Below are 11,756 nucleotides of genomic sequence, written 5' to 3' on the forward strand. Positions count from 1 at the left end.
GAAATCCAATCAGTTTTACTCTTCGGAAATAAAAGAGTGTCTTCTGTCATACTATACATAGCAAATATATCTGCTTAGCCTTAGGTAACTAGTCCTTGGGAATTCCAGTAAAAGAATACCCAACATAATGGTTAACATTGTTAAAAGAAGAAGTACTAGTGCGAGCGAGTTTACTTGTCTTCGCCGCTAGATCCTTCGTAAAATTAAGCGGTGATCTAGCCCAGCGCTTGATCACTTCAGCGGTGCTATTTTTAGAAAATGCACCTATCGGAATTTGAGATGCCATGAATAGAAGAACATAATGCCGATAGGGGTCGTTGATTGGAAGACTTCCTGTATATGAAGACTCCCCCTAACAAGCGCTTGCACATGCGCTTAGCGCTTAAAAAATTACTATTTAAATGTCCAAAGTTACCTGGAGGAGTCCGATAATTACACAATAGGAGTTCAGGCATCAATAGTTTTCTACCTGAAACCATCTAATAAGTAGATAAAAGAAAAGAGAAAGTTTTTTTTTTTCTTTAGACAGTAAAATCAGTGAGTGAACTCTTTTGTTTCATTCATTCATTCAATGGCAGTCGTTTGGCTTAGCAGGAACTATGGACAGTGGTCAGATGAAGGATTTTTTTTATGATTCGCAATATTTTTTTTATTAAGTGCGTTTAACATTGATACAGATACAGTGTTGGATGATATCTTCAAAATGCATTTAAAGTAAAAATGTGGATTTTTATCCAAAATTTTGATGGGATGATATAATGAAAATCTTGGGTTTTAAAAGTGCGGTCATTGGCGAACAAACCTCGTTAAATGAAGAGATTCGCAGACTGGTTCTTTATCAGAATGGATTTAAATTGGCTTATTCACAGTGCTGTATCGAAAACGCTTTGCAAAAAAAAAACGAATGGAAAATTACTTTTGAGGAAGGTTAAATCTCCAGTTCCTTCTTGGATTTGCTATTTTTAACAACTTAAGTTCCTCGCGTTCGCTTTCCCTGGTTTTTTTTTTTTCTCCCTAACTTTTTTGGGGGGTTTCTGGACAAATTAAACCTTGATTTCACTCTAGTTGTTGTTTTTTAACTATTGTCCGATTTTGTTATCACTGCCGTCCGATTATATATTATTGGACTGTTAATTATTATTATCGGACGGCTACAGGTAAATTCTTAGACTGCAAGAACAAAGGCATGACGTCACATCAATGTTTTAATAAACAATAAAACTTACCCGACCCTTTCCATATCACATCAAATATCAGCACTCGAAATATCAGCCCCTCGCGCCTTCTGCCCTCTGGCTGATATTGATGTCTCTGGCTGATACAGGATGTGACATGAAAAAGGTATCTTTTATCATGTATTTATAACTTTAAAAAGAGATGAAGAATGTCGCCTTTTATATATTCTAAATTAGGTCGTTAATCACTTTTTTTGACTGGTATGTATAAATGGCAAAAATTATTTTATGTTTCCTCATGCTGCACAATCTCATCGCAGCTCCGTTTTTGCTGAGTTATGATCAATGAAATCAACACCAATGTTGAAATGAAATATGTCATTTATTAAAAATGACGAAAATAAGAAATATATATACATAAACATGATAGGGGATCAGACCAAAGAGTATTCACACAATACATATCAATATGCTGATCCCCTAAATTTACAGATAAACAATATTTGCAAAAAAAAAATATTTAAAAAAAAAAAAACAGTAAGTATACAGCAAAAAGATGGCACACCAAAAATAAATATGCCAGTAAAATTAAAATATATAGATGCAAAATAAGGTAGGAAAGACTGGGGTGGTGGTTGGTGCGCCAGATTTTTTGTTGTTATCAATAGCATAGATGAGGCGAGAATGACCCAACGCTGACTGGTCAGCTACCGACAGCATCAAAACACGTGACCATGATGGTCATTTCTGATTGGCAATTAGCATACATAGGGGTAAGGTTTGACCATGAAAAATTTTGGAGTTGTGTAACAAGTAGCCGAAACTGAAGAAATGGGGAAATTTGCATAACATGCGCCTGACACCTGCAAGGCATGGGAGAAATCCAGCCGATGAAGAAAAATCAAAATATTGAGATTTAAAACAATGCAAAATACACTATTTACTTACTTACATTTAAACAAAAGAAAACTAAAACAGCATTCAACACATAAATGAAACTATTTACATAAATGTAGAATATGTTTAATCAAGGTTTAGGCGAAACCCAACTCAAGCCCTTAAAACCTTTACTTTACAATGATTCCATTTCGTTTTTCTCAGGAGTTTTCACTGTAAAGTTAAAAAAAATGGGGGGGGGGGCAGCTGCTGTTTGACAAGATATTGTGATTAGTGAGATAAAATACCAGAGGAAAAGTTTCTACCTAATAACTTTTTCAGAAATCTTCAAATAATTTCAAATATTTTAAGCGCTTTTTTGTATCTTTACATATAACATTAACGAGCACAAAGAATATAATGGTGAAAGGGAATTAGAAGTCCCATGTCAGAAAAGTGGCACTGTTTTAAGATATGCAGGTGCGAATCCAGAAGTTACCGTTGTATGATTGATGTGTACACATGTAACGTAAACTTATCCGGAAATATACATGCTTAACAAGCTTAAAGAAAGGTAGGTAATAATGTATTACTGTCTCATTTTAATTATTCTAGTTAATTTAAAAATATATTAGCCACTGTAGTCTAGACTGGAACCATTTGTATTAAACGTGCACAAGAATTATCACTTGATATTATATAGGGCCTAGACAGTTATAATTTTTACTGATATTTATAATAATCATTAATTTCATGCATACATTTTACACATTTGTTGAAATTAAAAAAAATATATATCAACAATGGTTAAAAAAAATCATTTGCCACCCCTCGGTTGTGTTAAATGTGTTTGTTTACATATGCTTCTGTTATTTATAGTTGTAAACGTCATGGCTTTTCAGGTCAATTCGTTGCACTTAGTTTTCGGACCTGCCCTGGCAGTATTCATGGCTTGTAGTAAATGAAGATTCTTTAAAAATGGACGATGGCAAGTATTCTTATTTGAACTGTGATAATTAGATTGCGATGTTTAAAACTCTCTCTCTCTCTCTCTCTCTCTCTCTCTCTCTCTCTCTCTCTGCGTTTGTGTATCTAATTTTGTATGTACGTGTATCCTTTTTTCCTAAATCACATCATTTTTTGTAGAGTTCTTTACTATGTTGAAGAAACCAGACGTTTCAATAGAAGAAGTATTTATTCCCATAAATGTTCAGGAAAGAATTGAGAAATCGATAATTTTCCCTTTTAAATCTCCAACGATTCAAGGTAAATTATTCTTGATTCTAAAAACATCATTAAAGAATTAGTATATACTATCAGTGCATCATTTTCTCTTTCGAAATAAGTTTTCTAATTTTAAACAACTTGTAATTCATTGCAGAGGGTACTGAAAATGTTGGACATGTTCTGTTGTACGGGGTAAGTATTTTACAGGGTACATCACTATATTAAATTGTGTTGTTTAAATTCATTTAAAAAAGCGATAGCTTTGAAATAATACTACATGTAGTACTAATTACGTTTATTACATTTATATATATATATATATATATATATATATATATATATATATATATATATATATATATATATATTTCAGGAACCCGGGACTGGGAAGACTCACCTAGCTAACGCTATAACAACTGAACTGAGTCACGTGACCTGCTTCAGTCTTTCTTTCTACGAACTCAAAAATGATAGGTAATAAGTGCACTAATCTAAATTCATAATGCTGGCATTAATTTTGTCCCATATCAAGGAAAAAACTAATCAAATCTGACTTACTGAGAAAAAAACTGTCTGAATTTAAATTAGCTAGCCTTCATGGTCAGGTTATTTATTTATTTATTTTTTTTTATTTTTTATTATTATTTTTTTTTTTTTTTTGAAATTCCTCGAATGATGCTGTAAGCTTAGATTATTAATTTTGGCATTCATTTTATTTTCAGAGTTCTACGAAATCTTTTTTCTCAAGCAAGGCTTAAAAAACCAGCAATAATTTTCCTGGATGATGTTGAGGTAATTAGTGTTACAGGAACAGACGAAGGGAAAAAGATTGCATCCAAATTTCTACTTCAGCTGCAAGGATCTTCAAACAATAGCACAGAGGGTGTGCTTATTGTCGGAATGACAAATAAACCCTGGAAATTAGATCCCACTGTTTTGAACTGGTACTGATTCCAAGAAATTGAAATGTATAACTGAAATGTAATTTATTTCTGACTGCATATATATATATAGAGAGAGAGAGAGAGAGAGAGTTTGTGTCATGCATATTTGATATGGACGATATTGAGGCAAAAGAAAACCCTATGGTCAAACTAACTCCGATATTTTAGATGAGGAAAATATAGAAAGAAAAAAAAATGAATCTCTTTTTTTCTTTTACACAGTTTTCCTGTTCGTATTGAAATCCCCTTACCAGCTGACAAGGAAAGATTTGATATATTAAAACATCAATTAAAGGGTATCGATATTGATCTTTCTGACAAAGAACTCCTGGAAATAGTTAAACGGACACACGGGTAAGGGTTGGAGAAAAATAACGCATGCGATCAAGCTTTTAATCTGGATAAAGTGACTTGGTCGACTCTCTCTCTCTCTCTCTCTCTCTCTCTCTCTCTCTCCTGACTGTCATTGACCAAAAGGTGAGATCTGACTCATTCTGATGGATAGAATTTCTTAAATTGACCTACTACCATATTGCTTGATATTAAATAAGTTTAAAAATATATATATAATTAAATTATAATTTGAACAATTACTCAAGTCCTTTTTCATAACAGCAAATTAAATGAGTTAGAGTAAAACACGCTTATAAGGACGGACGAGTTTGCTTCGTTATAAGCGTAATTCGTTATATCCTTTTAGTTTAAAATATATTTATTAATGGTATTTTGAAGCTGTTGTTGATCATGTGTATAGATAGATATGCTGATACATACCTCTCATCCTAACAATTGCAGTCTTCTTTTTATTTATTATTTATTTACCATGCTTTTCTTTTGATACTTTTTTCTCTTGGTGATACTGAATATCAAGTTGAAATTGTAGGCTAAAATTATAAACTTTTCTCGAGAGTATCACTAGTTCTCATTCATTGGTTTAATCGTTCCTGATTATAAATCAAATGACAGTAAAAATTTTTTTTTATCAGATTCACCGGTGCTGATATTGTAATTCTTGTTCGAGATGCCTTACTGCAGCCGGTGCGGTTGATTCAAAGAGCTACACATTATGTGAAAGTAAGATTTTTTTTCTATAGTCCAGTCTCATTTACAAACAAATCTTTATAAGTTCTGACGTTTTTCTCCATATGCTTAGTTAGAATAGGAAATATTCATAGTTATGACATCTTCCTTCATCAGACTATTGCCGTATGAAAGAAAGAGCAACTGATGGAAGCTATTTCTCATTAAAGGTTCAGGAAACAACAGCAAATGATCAACAGGTAGCGGAGGAGAAATGGGCCCCTTGTTCCTCAGACACTCCAGGAGCTGTAGCCATGACTTGGTCAGACTTAAAGGAAGACCAGATCTCTTTGCCAAAACTTAAAATGGTGAGCTATGAGTTTACTTAAAGTACCAAAGTACCATTTGTGTGTATGGTAAAACAATCTGGGGTCAGATAATCTATTTCAATTCTTAAAACATCGCGATGTCACGTAATGACTTCCAAGGAAGAGGTATAGTGCACTTAGTATGCGACATTGCCTACGATATAGAGCATTATCAAACGTCGAAAAAAAAATTAATATTTCACGATATTTAGTTAAATTAGCTATGAACAAAGTACAAGGTAAAAATAGTAATAATTATCTCAAACTTGATCAATGAAATTTACATATTTTACATGGATTGGTTATGTTTTTTTGTTTTTGTTTATTTGTTGTTGTTGTTGTTTTTTTTTTTTTTTTGTTTTTTGTTTTTGTTTTTTTTTTTTTTGGGGGGGGGGGGGGGGGGGTATCATAGTAAGTATACTGTTAAAAAAATTAAAATCCTTTTGGTTTAGTTTTGTCTTTATAAAAAAAATGACTATATACTTCAGTTATCCTATTTTCTGAAAGACTCTATAATTTGGGGCTATATACACAAAACAGAAACCGTATTTCTCAATGGTGGACGTAGTCAAGTGGCGAAATCTTTACTGTTTTTGCGTTTGGAGTCTCCAGTTCAATCCCCCTAAATTCCAGATATTTTTTTTTACTATTAATGATAGTTATTATGCCTAGTACCTATATTGTTTTTTGTTTTAGCTAAGGTTCTTAATTTTAAATCATCATATTTTCCACATAATATACACATATGAAATAAACATAGAGATCTACATGCAATATTGTTCCAGCCAGTCCGCTTACCACATTATACATTTAAGGTACTTGGACTTAAAATATGGAATCTAGACCTCTCACGAAAACAAAATTCTCAGTCAAGAAAATAAGTATTGATACATAATTCTACAAAATCTCAAACAAATAAAAAAAATATGAAAAAAAAAATTGATTCCATTATAGTGATATGTGCAAATATGTAAAAAGGCGGGTTGAAAAGTAATTAAAGAGAAATATCTCGTATATATACATGTAGTTTAATAAGTGTTTCTCCAGAAATTACATTTACGAAGTTTATTTCCTAAATCCCAATGGAACCGTTCACGGTAGCTCAGTCGGTAAGAGCGCTCGCTCCGTGATCGGGAGGTCGTGAGTTCGAATCTCGGCCGCGACAGACCTAAGTCGATAAAAAATAGGTAGCAACTGTTCCTTCGCCATGCGCTCGGCACTTTGAAGTGAAAGTTGCGGGTCCTTCGGATGAGACCTTAAAAACCGAGGCCCCGTGTCACGGCAGGCGTTGGCACGATAAAGATCCCTCACTGCTCAATGGCCCTGAGTGCCGAGTATAGGTCAAAATTTGAAGCCCTTCACCGGTATATGGTGACGTCTCTATGTGAGTGAAAAATTCTCGAATGGGACGTAAAACAATAAACAATCAATCAATCAATCAATCAATCCCAATGCGAAAAGTAAATCTATTTATATTTATAGGTACTTTCCATTTAAACATGGATGTTGGCGAAATACTGGGAAAGGGCGCTATACCTGTCAATAGAAAGATTTATATCATTTTGATAGCGTATAGATATTTAACTACTCAAACAGTTGAAAGCACTTAAACCTTTTAAAAATACAAGGTTGAATCTGCTGCATCCCTCGGAAAGTACGTGCAAGATTAAATTTGAATTTCTGACCACAAGTAAAACCGATTTAATTTAAAATTTTTGTCTAATTTAAGGATGACTTACTTAAAAGCTTATCAACCACACATCCATCTACTGATGACGAATACCACGGTGCAATTGCCAAATTTACAAAGGATTATGGGAATTAAACCATGTATGTGTACCATAAAGATGCTCGATTCTCTTTATATTTGCACGGTCCAGTTTACATAAAGAAGACCAGAAGTTTGACAAGAAAAAGATCTTGATATTGAACGAATCACAAATAACTAGTATATATGGGGAATACCAATGAATAATCTAATAAAGTGGTACATATTTCGTAAAATTTGAGCATTTTAATGAGATGTATAGATGATCAGTTAGTCGGTGTGTACTGACAACCTAACTTTCAATAAATGTACTTGACATGATCACACGAAGACGTTTGAAACATTTTTTTTAGAATAGAAAAAAGATATATAGTCTTTAACTCATTTGTGAATCTCAAATTTTATTAAATTAATTGCTTGATTGCTTCATTGTTGTTATACGTTCCCCTTTTTCACTGATATATGAGATGTCATCAATTACCAGTGAAGGACCTCAAAGAATGTAGCTGCAGAGCTGTAGCGTTATGGTTTTACATTTTAGTCTTTGACCATAACGCTGCAGATCCCGTAATGTAAATAAAGTGCAATTTACGGCGCAAGATTTTCTGCGCTCTTTGGCCAATCAATAGACATTACCATTTATTATGTACAATGAAAAGTAGAAAAGAGAAAATTCAAACTGATAAGATTTCTAGATAACAAGCTCAAAATGCATTGTCAATATGATACATGTACTTCATGGTTAATGTCTATGAAAATTTTCCTCTTGTCTCTACGTACTGAAAATGTTTTATGAGAACATATGTACTACATAAATAAGTACATATGTGTTGCCTAAAGGCATTGACCGGAACAGAAATCGACAAGCATTTTATAAAACTAAAACCAATCAAGGCCCTCCTGGAGCCCCATTTATTACGGAGTGTTTCTTCAGACCTTTACTCGCCACTCGGTGCAAATGAACAGTGAGGATTCTTTCTCTTGCCAGTGCCTAACGTGACAAAGGGACCTACTCTTCTGAGGTCAAATATGACAGACTAGTGTCTTTCACTTCTAATGCCCGGCGCTTGGCGAAGGATCACCCACTAACCTATGTTATACGTCTTAGGCTTGGCGCAGCCTCAAGAAACCGGACCTCCCGATCACAAAGCGAGCGCCCTACAATTATGCAACTGCGACCGATCTAAATTTCATTAATGATGTTTTTTAGGGGTTCCGTGTTTGCTCTGCTCTCAGTTTGTATTGTTTAAATGAACCTTTTAGCTTGATAAAGGTGGACATCTTCACAAGCATTTCATTGAAATATTTTATGCAGATTAAAAAATTAAAACAACAACAACAACAAATAAATAAATTGAATAATTACGAGGGGTGATCAAAAAGTTCGCGAACCAATTGAATTACTTCCTGAAAAGAAATAAAATGAGGTTTCAGTGTTCATTATTTTTTTGAAAGTAGTCCTCCCCGATTTTAATGCACATCTGTCATTCTTCTGCCCATGCGCGAATCACGTGATCCAGGTGGTCACGTGACGTGCTCCGAAGCGGTCTGTTCACAAAAGCTAAGAGATTTTTCCGAGTCTTATATTTCTTACCATCCAAGTTATTTTTTATAACAAGAACAGACCATCTGTCAGAAACGGCCAAATCTCGGATGGGATGGGTGGATAAAGATATCCCTTCCCAGAATTAGCATGGTGACCATCACAACCCGTGTCCTCTGTCTCGGGAGCGTCGTTTATCCAATGTAGAAAAAGTATGGGCGTCTTCTTTTTTCATATCTTATATGTTTAAAGTCTAAAGTAAACGATTTTTAGGGATTTAATAATTATATTATTGTTAAGATATTCAACTATTTTTCTAATTTTAATTTGGCGATCTTTCAAAACAAATTGCCCAAGAAAGGTAACATCTTTTTACCGGCTTGCTTTCGCTGGGCAACAGAACAAACATCATCTCCCTGACTTCAATAAAACAATCAATCCAATTAATGATTGAACTTCTGATGTCTTTTGTCTTCATAAACTTTGTACAAATTATTTTTTTTTCTACAGTAAAGGAATTTCAGAGATACATGTTAAACTTTACAGCCGTTCGTTGCTCGAGTACGACTGAGTCAACCAATTTTTGTCACAAGTCACTTAAATATTGACGTCTTTTTCACATTGTGACTTCACAAACACAGAGCAAAACATTATATAACATATGCTATTTATAAAACATGTGTATGACTATATGTGTGCCAAATTTCATTCTGATCTGAATTGTGGAGATAGTTGGGGAACTTTTTGATCACCCCTCGTACATGTATATATAAAACACCATGTTCTTTATTAATGACTAGGTCGCCCTCCTGACGCAGTGGTTAGAAAGTTTACTCTAGAGTCGCGGAGTAAGGAGTTGATCCTTACGTCGCGGGTTCGAATCCAACTGTGGGACGTGAAGACCGGTCCATCGAATGAGACCGTATAAACCGAGGTCCCGTGTCGCAGTAGATGCTGGCACGAAAAAGATCCCTCACTGCTCAATGGCCCTGAGTGCCGAGTTTAGGTCAAAATTTGCAGCTCTCCATCGGCAAGTGGTGGCGTCTCTATATGAGTAAAAAATTCTCGAAAGGGACGTTAATCAATGAAATGTTTTAACGATTTGTATTGGATTACACCGTGCTAGTAAATTATTACCACGAAAAAAAAGTTGGGTACAAATTCTACTTGGGGTTTAACTCAAAGGTTTAAAGTTCCAATTTTCTGTTTTTGTTTAAATAATAGATTTGTGATAATGACAATAAACTGACAAATGGTATTGGATCACCTATATTTCTGAGCAAATATCATCAAGTATACATAAAACAAGATAAATATGATCAGTTTTTCTTATCGATTCTATAAATTTGAACCAGGTCTCAAACTACAACATAATGAGAGTCTGAGCGTATCAATTGGATCAAAGCACATCTAAAGCACTTTCTAAGAACCCTCAAATTTTGTTTAAGTACCCAAAGAAATGTGTTTATTTTTAGAGTGCATTTTGCCTCTTTTTGGTTGGCAATGTTACGAAATACATTTTTTTCCTTTCAAGCCAAGTATGTGTTGAATTCAGTAAACGTGTGTGCGTCACATGTGGCCTTGGAGCTAAGACCGCAGTGGATGTGGTGGTGGTAAGGTGTCGAAAATGAGCTTAGGCATACATAAGGAAATTCTTACTGAATACCGTATGTCGATAAATTATTGTTCTAAAATGATAAAATGAAAGTGACAAGGAAACGATGTTGACCTTTTGAAAATAAGAATTTTATATTTCCTTTTCAAGTTTGAACGTTGAAGCTCTTTTATGAAGAATCACTTCAGATAACGTAATTATATAGTATAAACATCAGTTTTTGAGAGAGGTTTTGGTGTGTTAAAATGTACAATTGAAACACGATTTCCATTTATTTATGAAAGTTTCGAAAACATAATATGACTTATTTTTTAGCTCAAAAACTTTACAAATAAACATTTTATATTTTGTTTTTTTTTTTCCTTGATTTAAAAAAATAGTCTTGTATTCACACAGATGCTTACACGATAAAATTTGTTAAGGACATCGTATATTTTTGAAGATTTATGACATGAAGATAACGAACAATGAAACAATACAAATTGTGAGCAAACATTGAGCTCTGAAAACATGAGAAGTTGGATCAGGTGCTATAGAGGTGTGAGAATCTTAAATTCTGTCAACCAGTCATATCTTCTGTGTGTGCCCGTCATTGTCAGATAAACGTAGTCAACTTTAGTATGAAAATAATTGCAGAACAATTTGTATGAAAAACGTCACAAACATTTGATATTACATGATATAAATGGTTTGAAATATCAAGAAATACAACCAAAAAAAAAACCATAAAAAATACTCGATTCACAAATAAAAGAACAAAAAAAAAAAAAAAAAACCCCAAAAAACAAACAAACAAACAAACACACACACAAACAAACAAACAAGCAAACGAACAAAAAAATGAGCCTGATGCAGGGCGTATTTGATCAAATTTTTATTCATCTATAATTGTAATGAATACATTTGTAACGTCAGTAGAATGAAAGAAAAATACAAGAAATTCTAATGTCTTACGTAAAAAGTACTTTTATATCTTTTAATGGTCGTGCAGATTTTAAAATAGGAAAATGTAAATAAAAATGAGACAAACATATCCATATTTGCTAAGACCCCAAGAGGCCAATTTTGAGTAATGCATTGAGTTTACTTCATAGCTTGTCAATTTGCTTGACTTAGCAGATGTGTTATTAGAATGATAAGTATGTATACAGTATAGGTAATAGTGTTGCATAGATTGGATATAGTGACAAATGAGAGTGTAGTTAGAACTAGCTTGTAGG

General features: G+C 33.5%; 1 protein-coding gene across 1 annotated transcript; it reads left to right on the top strand.

The window, feature by feature from the left end:
- Positions 1-3,036: 3,036 nt before the first annotated feature.
- Positions 3,037-7,765, top strand: LOC133204267 (vacuolar protein sorting-associated protein 4A-like). Its single transcript, XM_061340007.1, has 9 exons — positions 3,037-3,043; positions 3,198-3,317; positions 3,433-3,470; positions 3,652-3,752; positions 4,001-4,222; positions 4,445-4,576; positions 5,209-5,296; positions 5,473-5,610; positions 7,340-7,765. Exons 1-9 carry the CDS (start codon positions 3,037-3,039, stop codon positions 7,433-7,435), a joined length of 942 nt encoding a protein of 313 aa, XP_061195991.1. The 3' UTR covers positions 7,436-7,765.
- The last annotated feature ends 3,991 nt before the right edge of the window (positions 7,766-11,756 follow it).

The sequence above is a fragment of the Saccostrea echinata genome, unplaced genomic scaffold (assembly GCF_033153115.1).
Source record: "Saccostrea echinata isolate AGI-Se365-2 ecotype Australia unplaced genomic scaffold, CSIRO_AGI_Sech_v1 ptg000052l, whole genome shotgun sequence".
Taxonomy (NCBI): domain Eukaryota; kingdom Metazoa; phylum Mollusca; class Bivalvia; order Ostreida; family Ostreidae; genus Saccostrea; species Saccostrea echinata.

Coding starts and splice junctions, on each gene's coding strand:
- LOC133204267 (XM_061340007.1), top strand. Junction 5,297..5,472: donor GAGCTACACATTATGTGAAA/GTAAGATTTTTT, acceptor TTCTCATTAAAG/GTTCAGGAAACAACAGCAAA. Junction 5,611..7,339: donor CTTTGCCAAAACTTAAAATG/GTGAGCTATGAG, acceptor GTCTAATTTAAG/GATGACTTACTTAAAAGCTT.